The sequence below is a fragment of the Malania oleifera genome, chromosome 7 (assembly GCF_029873635.1).
Source record: "Malania oleifera isolate guangnan ecotype guangnan chromosome 7, ASM2987363v1, whole genome shotgun sequence".
NCBI classification, from domain to species: domain Eukaryota; kingdom Viridiplantae; phylum Streptophyta; class Magnoliopsida; order Santalales; family Ximeniaceae; genus Malania; species Malania oleifera.
Window position 1 is genome coordinate 6,057,537 of NC_080423.1, and position 14,979 is coordinate 6,072,515.

Consider the following 14,979-nt stretch of genomic DNA (forward strand, 5'->3'; position numbering starts at 1 on the left):
GCACCGAAACCTTATCAACCAAGTTTGAGAAATTATGGACCTAGAATCCCACCACCAGTTCATAAATTATGCGTCTCAGGCCTTTTTCAAAATTTCGGGCCTTTCTTACCTCATTCAGGATCAAGAATGATGCGAAGCGAGATAACTCCATAAATTCCATTATATATTCCCTGATGGTCATATTCCCCTAGGCCAGGTTAGTAAACTCTTCAATCTTTTCCTCTCTGATAGATGAGGGAAAATACCTATCAAAGAACAGTTCTTTAAATCACTTTTATGTTAGTGTTATCTTTACCAGTCTCTGCTCCTTTAGTAGCTTCACAGAAAGCCACCAACGTTTTGCATCTTAGGTCATCTTAAATGTGGCATAACAGACCTTCTGCTCATCCGTGCAGTCGAGTACAACCATAATCTCCTCTATCTCCTGTACCCAATTTTTTGCAGCCACTGGATCAGGTCCTCCTATGAAGGCTAGATGGTTCATTCTCATGAACTCCTTGATGTTGTAGCCCTGAACTGCAGGTGGACACTTCTGCTCTCTCAGATTCTTCCTCATTTCTTCCCTGACCTGTCAGGCTATACCCATCAGCATCATGGAGATGTCCAAGTCCTCCTCACTGGAAGTTTCCACATCATCTCTTCCTTCAGCCTTTACATCCTCATCCCTAGGATCCATCCTGAAAATAGGATAGGAAAGAGTTAAGAATCCCATATCATAACTCTAACAACACAATCATTAAATTAAAATGCAATATACATCCAAATTCTCCAAATAAGGACTAGTCTCATAGTTTAGAAACGAAGTCATCTAAGGTTTACCAGGGCTTTTCTGAGGTCGTTAACTGCTTCAGAAAAATCACACGAAATCTTCGATGTATTTCCGCCTCTAAACTATAAAACAAAAACCTATACTTCTAAACACCTAACCTATCCATCTAGTATCTTCATCCTAACTAATTCCTACACTCTGGTATAAATCATCCTTAAGTTTGCAAAACCCAAAACCTATTGCTTTGATACCAAATTGTAACACCCCAAACCTACAAACAGGACCTGTTTAAATCATGCTCTGTGGCGCCCCGAACCCACCAGGTGGGACTTGGGTGCCATATAATCCATTTTCCTGTACCTATTATTCCATTAACAATTACGTAGTGGAAAACATAACTACAATCCTCCACTAATCTAATACCAAATTTTTCTACATCTATCGACATTCTAAAATAACCCATTCATCAACCTATATCTATATATATATATATATACATATCTCCAAAAACATAATCTACAACTTCCAGTATTCACAACTCAGAAGACTTAAAACATAAAACATAAAACTTATACATCCCAAAAGTATTATCAAAGTTTATACCCTTTTTCTTTCTATTTCTAAAATTGCTATAACAACCCCGAGCTCTTTAAGCTCGATCACATGGAGGTCCTAAAAAAGATAAATTTGTATTCGGGTGAGACAAGTCTCAGTAAGGGAAGAAAAATATATTAAATCAGTGTGTGACTAACATAAGGTTTGTAAATAACATATGTATATGTATTCATCATCTGCAAATCATTATCATAATTTCTAAAATCCTTTCCTGAACCTGATCAAACACATGTAAGGTATTTCACCCACGAGAATACCTAAGGATTGGGCTGATTACTTGTCTATACAAGTAGCACCCTTCTGTTCTGATACTTTAGGCAACCAATGGTCATAACTGAAGAATATCAGAATACTTACCTTACTCAGTAAGCCCTCAGGTGAAAAAGTAATCTCGTACTCACACAGTTCATACAATGGTTTACTAGCAAAGGGTCCTGAGAATAATGAAATTTATCCGCCCATACAAGTAATTTCCCTTTGCCCTAATACGTTATGTAGCCTACCACTACATCTAATACCGACTCGGACACTCGTTTTTCTCAACAAGCCCTCGGACGATGAGTCTGCCCCGCCCATATAAATACATATCATATTAGCATGAATACTGATACTATAATAATACATTACTCTGTCTGTCATTTACTCTGTATTTCTCATCTGTTCATGTTCTCAGCTTTGACATTTTGTAGCATTTCACTTTAGGTGACTCTTTCTCATTTTATATTGTTTACATTTCACATTTCATTCACCTTTCATTTCATTCTTTCCATTTCATTTTCTGCATTCATTACTACAGCTCCTTTCAACGGTACATCAGTTAGTCCACATGGATATGCACTATTGTGCTACTATAGCTCCTTTCAGCTGTTCGTCAATTAGTCCATATAGATATACGCTATTCTGCTGCTACAACTCCTTTCAACTGTTCATCATTTATCCATGGTTGAATTAACAATCACATGTAATATAATTCATAACATATTTTCATTCTTACTGCATTCCTTGTATAACCTGTATTTCATACATATAACACATAATTCAACACAGAATTTCCATTTTACTCATGCCACACAATTTTACAATATATTTTAAACATTTTCTATAAAATAAGCCAACCCTCATTTATCATTCATTTACTGAAAGTATACCTTTAATTTCCCACACAATTATCCTAAAAAATCTTTTACTTTAATCAATCCATTTTCACAAATACATATCTAATAAAATAACCCTAGGCTCAGAAATTATAATTTAAACGGTTGACATTTTAAACTCATACTGAAACATATACATATATACATAACATAATCCATTTATCCATTTAATTCATAAAACTTGGTTTAATATTTATTCCCCCTTACCTGCTTTCTTGAACTACGCCAACAGGAACCCCAAATGATGCTTGTGCCGCTCACCCGAACCCTGAATCAAAAAACCTATTTTAATCAGATGAATCCCAAATAACCTACTATTTCTGCATTTCCTCAACTTATAAACCTCATATAAATATTTAAAACCCCAAAAACTAAGAATCTTAACCCTTACCTCAACTTTGGAGCATTTCTCGAAAAGCCCAATTTAAAAATCTGCTCCGCTAGATATGTAAAGAATCTTCTCTAGAACACCATAGTAGTCTCCGTTTGTCGATTTTGACTGAATTCGGGTTGAATTCTTAGAAAGAAGGCAGAGAGGCGTTTTAGAGAAAGAAAGAAGAAAGGAAAATTGTTTCCTTCGCAGAGAAGCTTCCTCATCCCTTCTTATGCATGCTCTACCATATGGCTTCGTCGACGAACCACAGAAGGGACTTCGTTGATGAGAGGATGCGTTCGTCAATGAAACTTAAAATCTAAAATTCACTCACTGAGGATCTCTTCGTCGACGAGGAACTGAACTTCGTTAATGATCGCTAAAAGAACATTCATCGACGAAGACAAGTAATTCGTCGACGTGTTCAGCTGTTCTCCTTTCAAAATTCTCCATTTTCTTTTATTCTTTATTTATCTATTTCATCTATTATCTTCCTAATTATTTAATCATTATAATTTTTCTAGGTCTTTACACTTTTAGTGACGGTTCTTAAGTCGTCACTAAAATTTCACGAGTATTGATGACCCTAGAACCATCACTAATTGTGGGCCAATAGTGACAGTTCCAGAACTGTCACTATAAGTTAGACAATAGTGATGATTTCTAAAACCATTACTAAAAGTTAGAAAATAGTTACGGTTTCCAAACTATCACTAATATTATGTTTTTGTCACGATTTTTAGTCCAGAAATAGTGTTACACCCCGAACCCGCCAGGTGGGCCCCGGAGTGTTTATGTGTTCCATTCACCTATCTTTGATACCACAAATACCATTAATACAATAGAAAATAATTAAACTATCTCAAATAAAATACCAGAGTTCTATACTATATATCCCAAAAGTGTATCCATTCATTTTATATTACATAACCAGAACTTTAAACATAACTTTTAAATACTTCATATCTTTTGACCACTCATAATTACCAAAAACTAAACCTAGCCCCTGGAGCTTTCTAAGCTTGATCACCTGAAGAACCTGAAAAATTAATAATTCACTGGGGTTAGATACTACTCAATAAGGAAGGAGTAAATTATAATAGTGTATGGGAGATGAGTTTTAATAAATATAAAATATAGTCGTTAGTTAATCAACACCAACCGAGGAGATACATGCAGACTACATTCATACATGCATAAACATTTATAAGCAAAAGTTCCCTAGGATTGGGGAGATTACACGGCTACACATGTAACACCTCTTTCCTCTAATACCATTTATAACTTCCCCCCCCTTTTAATTGGGAAAGGCTACAATTGATACTTATCAGGGCACTCACCTTACTCAGTAAGCCTTCGGGTAGAGAGTTTTACTTTACCCTAATCATTTATGCAATTAAGTTCACATACGTGAATTCACACACATTCACATTAATCATGCCACAAAATCTACACACACATACACCACAGTACATCCACACATAATACAATACACTTTATTCACATCCCCATAGGATACCTCTTGAGTACTTCCCAACCAACATCCCCTGTTCATAGTAAATCGGTAAAACAAACACCTCATCCCACTACCAATGCTTTACCCCCTTTATATAAATGACCATATAATGACCTCCTTATATCACTACCAACGTTATTTGACAATTTATATCAAGTACGATATAACGACCTCCTCATATCATTGCCAACACTATTTCGCAATTTACATGAACAACAATACAATATCATGGCATATGAGTTAAATGTACCATAGCAATCACAACCAGTTTATTATTATTATGAAGAGTTATTCTAATGCCACATGTTTTGAGTGTCAACATACTGTTATAATAAAAAACCATTATTTTCAAATGCCTAAACCATTTAGAAAATCATACTATATATATATATATATATATATATATATGTATATGGCTCATATACTTGAAATTAACCGGTTCAAACTTAATAAAAGCTGGTATAATTTATTCCCCTTCCTTGATTTCCTAAGGGAAATCTCACTGGGATCCTAAATTAGCACTTGTGATGGTCGCACAAAATCCTGTATTCCACAAATCCTAACTTAATCAGTTCAACCTTAGAATGCCTAACATTCTAACATTTCCAAGTCCACACAAACCCAATAACTAATAAATCTTAAAAACAATTCCCTTACCCTAGTTTTGGAGTGGAGCCTAGGAACCCCAAATCATGATTCTGCTTCGATTAACTTGGAGAGAATCGCCCTTAGAACCTCGTAGTGAATTCTGATCGTCGAATCGGACTGAAACTAGGCCAAAATCGAAGAGATAAGGAAGAGGGGCCGAAACCCTAGAGAGAGAGAGCGAGAAAGAGAGAGAGAGAGTGAGGAGAGTGATTTTTTGCGGAGAAAATGACTTAAAGCCTTTTTATAGGCTGCTGATCCACATGTACTCGTCGACGAGAATAGAGGATTCATCAAAGAGAACAATGAGTTCGTTAACGAGCCTTTTAAATCCGAAATTTCCTGACTCTCGGGATCTCCTCGTCGACAAGCACAGGGCACTTGTCGACAAGTCCCTGCTGTGTTGCCCCTTCAAATTTTTCTTCCTTCATTATTTATTTTTATTTTATTTTTTGGATTCAAGTTACTACAAATAGTGTCAGTTATAGTGACGGTATTATACTATTAGTGACGATCTGCCTCTGTCACTAATACTCTATTATTACCATAAGCATCACTAAACCATCACTAATAATTAATAGCGATGGTTTTCTATTATTAGTGACGATTTTAAATCGTCAATAAAAGTCTTTTTTTTTTTTTTTTTGTAGCACCTGTGCAATTTTCACTATATCGTCAAAGAGAACTGCATTAGGTTTTTAACCCTTGGCTATATATACATAGGTAGCTCCCATGTAAGAATTCAAAAATGTCTTCGTATGACAACATAATTGCACTATGCCCTCACTTAAACACACTATATTAAAATACAAAGGCGCGAACCCTCCGCGCACCCTCAATGCACCCTGCTTGGGGTTCTTTAAGTAGATGGGGAGATTTTACGCATGGAGGACTCAAGAACCCTACATGCTTGCTCACACTCTACACAAAATTTTCCACTTGTAACAACTTTAAGTGAATAACTCTTGCACGCCCCTTCACCTTCTATGTAAAACCTTCCTTGTATAACAGACTTTAAATGGATAGCTCTTCCAAACATGAATCATAACTCAACAATTTCAAGTTTTATTTCATTTTCGAATGGACTATGACTAGTGGTTCATCTCCCAGCTTTCAAAGAGGAGACATGTATATGTTGGAGTTTTGAAATACTTATGGATTGGGGTTTTTGTAAGATTTATTTGTAGATAGCTAGCTAGGAAAAGAAAAAAAATTCTAGTATAGAGCAAATTGTGAAAAAAAAAAAACTTTTTGAGTTCATTTACTGATGGGTGGAGAGGAGCACTCAGCCACTGGTTGTGGCTGAAACTCAGTGAGGATAAATTGCCAAATCAGTAATTTCAATCTGAAAATAAATTACAGAGGAATAAAATCTCTCTCACGGCTCACTGGCTAATCTCTCTCACACACCACATTGCTCACATTTACTCACACACAACTCAGCTATTTATAGTAATTATAGAAATCAAATAATCAACAATGGTGGGTGCAAATCTTCAATAGCGGTGGGCTGGTAGGTGGAGTAGGTTGCCTGCAAATCTCCAATGTCCACAACGGTGGGCTGCCGGTCTTCAATGGAGGTGGGCTGCCGGTCTTCAAGTTTAATCTTCAACATCCCCCCTTAAACTTGACTCTCCTAATTTTGTCATTCCGAGCATTGTCTTCAGTCTTGCAAAAATATCATGTCTGAGTGGTTTTGTGAAAATGTCAGCAATCTGATCATACGTTCTGCAAGATATCAATTTCATTTCTTTCTTCCTGTAACCCTTGGCGACATGTTTTGCTTTGTATCTCTGGACTTCTCTTTGAGTGTTCTTCTTGGTCTTGTAGACCCATTTTACACCAATAGTTTTGTGGCTCTTCGGGAGATTGTCAACTCCCAAGTCTTGTTCTTCTTGATGGATTGTATCTTCTCATCCATCATTTTTCTCCATTTGTTTTCTTCGTTAGCTTTCTCAAAGCTAATTGGGTCGCTAGTTAGCAACAGGCAGTTTAGAGCAATATATTCTTCCATTGGTTCTGTATTTTCATACAGATCGGCTAGATTTCGAGCTCCTCTAGGTCTCATGTCTGAGATTTCACGCTCAATTGATGATGGAGCTTCATTTGTCTGTGGTGAACCATGTGGAGGTGTCTGCAACTCAGGAATTTGTGGCTCGATAGCCACTTCTCTTGTCTGTGTAGGTTCTTCTCCTTCAAGTGTCAATTCCGCATCTTTGGAACATTCAACCTGGTCCCATTTCCAGGATTCATTTTCTTCAAAGATGACATCCCGACTGTGAAAGACTTTCTTGTTGATGGGATTGTAGAGTCGATATCCCATGGTGCTATCGCCATATCCTACAAGGATACACTTCTCTCCTTTATCATCCAGCTTTGTCCTTCTTGCTTCTGGGATCTTGGCGTAGGCTATGGAGCCAAACACCCTAAGATGACTCACACTGGGCTTGTGAGTACTCCAGGCTTCATATGGTGTCTTTGTATCAAGACTCTTCGTTGGACACCTATTTAGCAGATAGACTGCACATAACACTGCTTCTGCCCAAAAACTCTTGGGCACATTTTTATCCTTTAACATGCTTCTAGCCATGTTAAGAATTGTGCGGTTCTTCCTTTCAGCTACACCATTCAACTGGGGAGTGTATGATGGTGTGAACTGTTTCTGAATTCCTTGTTGTCTAAGGAATTCCAGGAAAGCTTCGTCTTTGTACTCTCCTCCTTGATCTGACCGGAGTGACTTGATACGGAAGCCACTCTGTTTCTCCACAAGAGTTTTGAACTCTTTGAACTTATCGAATACCTCTGACTTCCTTTTCAAGAAGTAGACCCAGGTCTTCCTACTGTAGTCGTCGATGAAGGTGAGGAAGTATCGATTCTGTCCATTCGAAAATGGTCTTAATGGACCACACACATCTGTGTGTATTAGCTGGAGCGGCATGGTTGATCTCCAGTCGGTTTGCTTTCCAAAGCTGTTTCTGTGTTGTTTGCTCAAAATACAGCTTTCACATATCACATTTGGATGATGGATATTGGGTAAGCCCTTCACCATCTTCTTGCTTCCTAATTGCTTCAAACTTTCAAAGTTTAGATGCCCATACCTTAGATGCCATAGCCAGTCTTTGTCTTTGATGATAGCGCTCAAACACCTTGGCGTATCATGTTGGATGGCGAGCGGAAACATTCGATTCTTTGCCATTTGAACTCGAGTAACAAGCTTTCCTCGAGCATCTATTATTACCATCTGCTTATCACTAAGGCTAATTCGATAGCCTCTCTCCACGAGCTGTCCGAGACTAAGTATATTAGTCTTCATGGCTGGCACATAGTAGACGTTGGAGATGTAAGCATGATCTCCGGACTTTTGTTTGATCAAAACATCTCCTCTCCCTTGGACTGAGATTTTTGAATCATCTCCGAAAGAGATCTCCCCTTGAACTTTCTCATCAAGTTCAAAAAATAGGTTCTTTCTGCCAGTCATATGATTGCTGGCTCCAGAATCAAGGTACCAAACACTCTGGTCCTGAGGAGTTGCATTGTGTGCCATCAGCATCAATGACTCTCCATTTGCATGATCTGTTTCGGCAAGGTTGGCCTCCTCGCTAACCTTTTCTTGTTGTCGTCCCCAACACTCATTGCTATAGTGTCCATACTTGTGACAATTATAGCATTGAATGTTTCTTTTATCTTCATTCGAACGATTTTTGTATCCTCCCCTTCTTCCTTGTCCTCTGCCTCGTGGGATATAGTTCTGTTGATTTCGTCCTCCTCTAGTGGGACCTCTTCTGTCTCTGCCACCTTCTCTGGAATTAAAATTTCCAGAATTTCTTCCACGAGATCCTCGGTCTCGTCCTCTTCCTTGCTGTGACGTCCCCCCCTTTGTCGTATCTATCTGTAGTGAGGGACAACTTCGTTTGGAGAGCTTGCTCCAGTGCTTTATCATCACTTCTTCTATTGACTTTTTGCTCATGGGCTTGGAGTGAGCCCACAAGTTCTTCTACAGACATTGTTTCCAAGTCTTTTGTTTCTTCTAGGGTCACAGCTATATAATCATATTTTGGATCTAAAGATCGCAAAATTTTTTCACAAATTCTCTCGTCATTGAGAATTTCTCCATTTCTTCTTAATTGATTTGATACTACCATTACTCGTGTATAGTAGTCTGAAATGGATTCAGTAGACTTCATTTTAAGAGATTCGAACTCACCTCGCAATGTCTGAAGTCTTTTTTACTTTATCTGCACCTTTGTGTGTTCGATGGAGAGAGTCCCAGACTTCTTTAGATGTCTTCGCGGAGGCAATGATTTCGAATGTGGCCTCATCAAGGCCTTGGTAGATTATGGATTTTGCCTTGCAATCTTTCTTTCGATCGGCTCGCAAGGTCGTTCTTTGAGCTTCGGGCATAGCTGCTTCGGCTTCTTTTGATGGGCTTTCTCTGTACCCATCTTCAACGATATCCATGACATCCTGAGAACCTAGAAGGGCTCTCATTTGAATCGACCAGTTGTCATAATTCTCTCGGGTCAATTTTGGAATGACCGATTGGATAGTACCGTTAGCCATCGAATTTAATATATAAAAAATAGAGAAATGGGGGCTGATTTCGGTAAATCTAATGCCACCAATAAATTCAGAAGATTGAAAAACCTTAGGAACCGGTTTTGGTTTGCAAAGAACCGGTCTAAAAATCACCGAACCGGCTATAGGAAATTCTGGTGAATTTTTAAACTAACCGGTTCAACTTAACGGCCGCTTAACGGCGTTAACTGTTCCGTTACCCCACGTGGCGTCCTCTGCGCGTGCCGCGTGTCGCTGCTGGGAGCGGGTCGGATGCGGGTCAAGGCGCGGGTACGGATCCGGGTTGCTGGTCGCTGGGCCGGGTTGCGGGTCGCTGTCCGGGTCGGATCTCACCAATCGGGCGAAGAAGACGCGTGCAGGAGCGTGAGGCGCGTGTCGCCGTCTGCCGGAGTCTTCGTCGGCGCGTGCAGCGCGTGGGTAGAGCGCTGTCTTCGTGGGAGGCGCGTGGGAGCGCGTGTAGACTCTCCCAGTGTCCGTTTGAGAGGTGGTTTTCACCGTTGGAATCGTCTTGAATCGAATTGCACAATGGCAGGCTCAATTTGATATTTGGAGCAACTTCAAAACTGAGAAGAAACTTGAATTTCTTCTCTGTTCACCTCTGTTTGGTGAATTCCGGCGTACCTGGACGCTCTGATACCACTGATGGGTGGAGAGGAGCACTCAGCCACTGGTTGTGGCTGAAACTCAGTGAGGATAAATTGCCAAATCAGTAATTTCAATCTGAAAATAAATTACAGAGGAATAAAATCTCTCTCACGGCTCACTGGCTAATCTCTCTCACACACCACATTGCTCACATTTACTCACACACAACTCAGCTATTTATAGTAATTATAGAAATCAAATAATCAACAATGGTGGGTGCAAATCTTCAATAGCGGTGGGCTGGTAGGTGGAGTAGGTTGCCTGCAAATCTCCAATGTCCACAACGGTGGGCTGCCGGTCTTCAATGGAGGTGGGCTGCCGGTCTTCAAGTTTAATCTTCAACATTTACTTGAGGAAACTAGTTTTCTATTTTTTGTTTTTGATTTTTTTACAAAATAAAAAAATGGAACTTATTTTTTTTCATTTTCCAATATTTATATTAGAAAGGTAGAAAATAAAAGGTTTGTTAGTTGTGTAAATTTTTTATTTTTTATTTTTTGGTTTCGAAACAATTGCAAAAAACTAGTTTTAGAAAATTTGAAAATTATGCGGTATTTTGTAATTATTTGAAAAAAAAAAGTAAAAATATTTTTTTCATGTGAATTGTGTCAAGATTTTGTTTTTTTTTTTTTAATTTTATACAAATGTTGTACAATTGAAAAATATTTATTTTTATATAATTTTTTGAGAAATTAAATATAAAAAATGACAATTGTTTCACACATAAATGAGCCTTTAGATGTCACGAGGACATTGTGCCTTCTTGAGTAATATCATGCCATGTAAACTTACGTACATTCACATTGTTTATGCAATAATATTTTTATCAGTGGGGCATGGTCGTACTTTGAGCATGTAACCCTTTCTATCTTTCTCTAACCAGCCATATCCAAAAATGAAAATTTTCATTTGGCACTCGAATGACATTGAATGTTACTTGTGATCATATCACGCGAGTGTCTCTTGATGTACCTTTGTAGCTTGATCTTAAAGGTTTGTTTGGCTGCTTGTATTAAAAGTACTTTCATGAAATGATATTTTAAAAATAGGATTCATATGGGAGTGAGATTTTTTATTTATTATTATATAAACATAATACTATTGGCAATAAAATTAGTAATTGAATTACTAATAGCAATTCAAAAAATATAACTTCAAATACTAATAAAGTTAAAAAATAAAATACAAAATTATAAGGGGGTTTTAGATCTAATCAATTTTTTTTGGACCAAAATACTAATTATCCCATTTAATTATTTACAGAAATTATTAATTCAATTATCATTAGCAGTTACAAAAGTATCAATTCAATTTTTTAGCTATTGACAAATTAAGTTATAAATTCATTGAGAGGTTAGGAAACATTAATTATTTTGTTTATGTGGGTTCTTAAAATATTTACTATTTTATACAATTGAGTATTTGAAAATTTAGAAATTAGTTGTAGAATTATATTAATTATATTTTTATCATGATAAATTAATTATAAAAGTAATTTTTTTTTTCACTTGTTAATTAGTACTTTCAATATATATATATATATATATATATATATATATATAGAGAGAGAGAGAGAGAGAGAGAGAGAGAGAGAGAGAGAGAGAGAGAGAGAGAATAGCATCCATGTAGAACAGTACTACAGTAGTGTTGTTCTATGCCACTAATAATGGCTTCGATCATACAGAACATTTTTCGTCAAGATCACTAGTTCATTAAACACCATAACACACTCGCTACTTTTTCTTCCCTTCGTCACGCTTGGGATTAACCACCCTGCAATTCTTCCTAATCTCACCTTGCTGGCCGGACAGATGGAAGTTTCCCATCTTTATCATCCCGATCGCGAAGGCCCTAAAAAACGCATATTGATCGAAGGAGAACCACAAAACATATGGTTTGGTTATATTGTTTGTGAAGAGAATTTCGTCAGAATTCAACACCCCTTCCCCATTAACTAAGTCCTGGAAAAATCTGTTGTCAAATGAATATGGTGTGGCATCAAGGGGTACGATCACACTCTCATTGCCGCCGGCGGGGCAAATAGTCTCCAGATAGCACTTGAAATGTGGCTCAATGCTGGGGTCGGCTTGCCCGGTGCCGCGGAAGTCGTAGAGGCGCTCCACAACGTTGGTGCAGCGTGCGAAACCGATGGTGTGCGACCCCGTAAGAGCTACGAGGTCTAGGACAGTGAGGCCGAATCTTTTGAAGAGATCAATGAGCGAAGTTCCATTTGAGCTGTTTGGGCTTGGGATGATGTCGTCCGCATGTTGTTCGCTGGCTGTAAGGCTATCTTTTCTTCCTAGCAGCAGAGGCCAGAAAGGTCCTCCAGTCTGCTCGCAACAAAGAAAAATGCCCATCAGTACTCGGGGTAGCTAAAACTCATTGCTCATATATGTTTTTTTTTTTTTTTCCTTTTTATGAATCTTTATAGTATATCGTTTTGGTTCGATTAATTACAGCTATCAAATTGGTCGAATCGAAGCCGAACTGATAAATGGAAAAAGTTATAATTTAGAGCCAAAACCCAAATGAAAAAATTGTTAAATAGGACTTGGTTTGGTTTGACTTTTCAATTTTGCTTGCCCACCCCAAACATTTTTTTTATTATTATATAGGAACTCTAATCACTAACGAGCCCTTCGGACCCCTTCTGGTGCAACACCAAACCTATGGATCAGCGTCCTCTGCCCTCAGGTATCGCTAATCAGGGTAAAGTTCGGATGGGGACACGACTTCTGTACATCAGTTGGACGTTCGATCAATCCGACTCCCGGGACACATCTTCATTACCATTCACGGATTATGCTGACTCATAGAGAACTCTCACTATCCACGGTCCCCGCTGGCCCACCCCAAACATTTGACCCATCTACTAGTTGAAAAAAATAATGTTGACAAAGCACATGGAAACTTTTTTTTTTCCTTTCTTTGGGCAAGGTACTAGAAGAGTGTTTTAAGACAAGCATAGACCCATTCTTCTAGTAAGAACTCCTCATATTCCTTTACACCATGTTGCCATTGGAAGTATGAGTTTCGAGTTTTAGATTCGGATTTGAATGAATTTGAACAAAATTTAATATAATTTTATATTATATTTTATCCAAATCCATACAAATCTAAATTTAAAATCTCATTCAAGATAAGGTTAATGCAGTTGTAAATATATATATATATATATATATATATATATAGAGGTAATTAGGATCATATGTTTACAAGGTGAGTAGCCTCTCTAGCGACAATGATTATGATATCTGCACAAGAAACCACTCCTGGGCATTCCTTCTCCACAGCGTCCTTGATTATATCAACAAACTCAAAAGATCTCAAGGAGTCTACATTGGGAAGAGACCCTTTCTCCCCTGGCGTGGTTGGCGTTGGATCTAATAACACAGAACCATCACAACCCTGCACATCAAATTACGTGTTATATGTAAAACTCAAACAAGACAATCCAACCCACTACAAAAGATAAAACAAAACATTCAGAAAATTAAAAATCAGAGGCAGAGAATGATCACATGTAATACGTAAAAATCGAAAAGAAAAACAAAGAAAATGAAAACAAAAATGAAAAAAATCTAATAAAAATTATAAAACATTCACCTTGCCCAAAAGGGAGAGATCTTGATTTTTTTTTTTTGGAATTTTAATCAAATCCACACAACTTCAATCTCAGACTTATATATAAAGAGGAAAGAAAAAAAAAAAAAAAAAAACACAAACTCATGTTCCACTATGTTTTCTTTCATTACTAAAATTAAAACTTCAAATTTAGGAAAATTAATTCATTAATTTAATATAATTTTATTTTATTTCTCACTTTTCTCATACCCAAACGAATAAAAAATAATTTATGTCGTGTTTTCCTCTCCTCCTAGTTTTGTCTGCAGATCAAACAGACTCAGAAAATTGAATCAGGTGGGAAGTACTGGAAACTAGAGTTTAAGGCTGTGAAAGTTACGTCAACAAAGCAATCATGGAACTGTAGGCGCATGAGAGAGGCGGGGCTTCTTGGATCGGTGAGCATGGCGTTCCGTAGCTCGCGTCGGACTATGGCTTCTACTTGCGGGCAAGTTTTCCAATAGTAGAACGGCGAGAGCCCATTTTCGGTGGCCATGGCTCTGTTCAGAAGACAGAGGAGGAGGAGGAGGAGGACGAAGAAGAAGAAGATGGACATCTTTGGCACGTCGGCGAATACTCAGAGCTTCTGCTTCTAAGATTTTCCTTTTTTTGAGGTATGGATGTGTGACTGATGGGATAATTTTATAGGCGCTGATTTTGGGTACAGGGGCGGCACGCGGCAACTAGTTGTTAGGCCTATAGGAGACGAGGCTTTGCAAGCCAATTGGCTGTACATAATAGGAGAGATTTAAGATATTTTTCTTTTTAAAAAACAATTGGTATTGTGCACATGATAAAAATAGAATTTATAAAATTTACGACAGACACAAAAGTAGGTCTGAGGATCTAGTTATATGATTACGATTACGATTTCCTTTTTTTTTTTATTAGGTTGCTTCTTATATTTCTTATGGGGTTGTCGTTAAATTTTTTAAAATTGTCAAGCACGAGATTACTTTTTCATAAAAAGTTGAGAGCATTACGAGCAAGTTAATGCATATAGACATCTTATGAAAAAAATTATTAAGTAGATTGAATCTACCATCGTTAATTTTTTTATTTT

At 37.6% G+C, this 14,979-nt stretch overlaps 1 protein-coding gene across 1 annotated transcript; it reads right to left on the reverse strand.

Moving 5' to 3' along the window:
* Nucleotides 1-571: 571 nt before the first annotated feature.
* Nucleotides 572-14,472, reverse strand: LOC131160085 (peroxidase 17-like). Its single transcript, XM_058115413.1, has 4 exons — nucleotides 14,257-14,472; nucleotides 13,509-13,700; nucleotides 12,030-12,622; nucleotides 572-677 (listed from the first exon to the last, which is right to left on the reverse strand). The coding sequence occupies exons 1-4, from the start codon at nucleotides 14,470-14,472 to the stop codon at nucleotides 572-574; spliced, it is 1,107 nt and encodes a 368-aa protein (XP_057971396.1).
* Between the last annotated feature and the right edge of the window lie 507 nt (nucleotides 14,473-14,979).

Excerpts from the sequence above, each read along its gene's own strand:
- LOC131160085 (XM_058115413.1), bottom strand. The coding sequence starts at position 14,472 with ATGTCCATCTTCTTCTTCTTCGTCCTCCTCCTCCTCCTCCTCTGTCTT. Across the intron at positions 13,701-14,256 it reads TCCATGATTGCTTTGTTGAC|GGTTGTGATGGTTCTGTGTT; the intron begins GTAACTTTCACA and ends TTTGATGTGCAG. Across the intron at positions 12,623-13,508 it reads CTAGAGAGGCTACTCACCTT|ACTGGAGGACCTTTCTGGCC; the intron begins GTAAACATATGA and ends TGTTGCGAGCAG.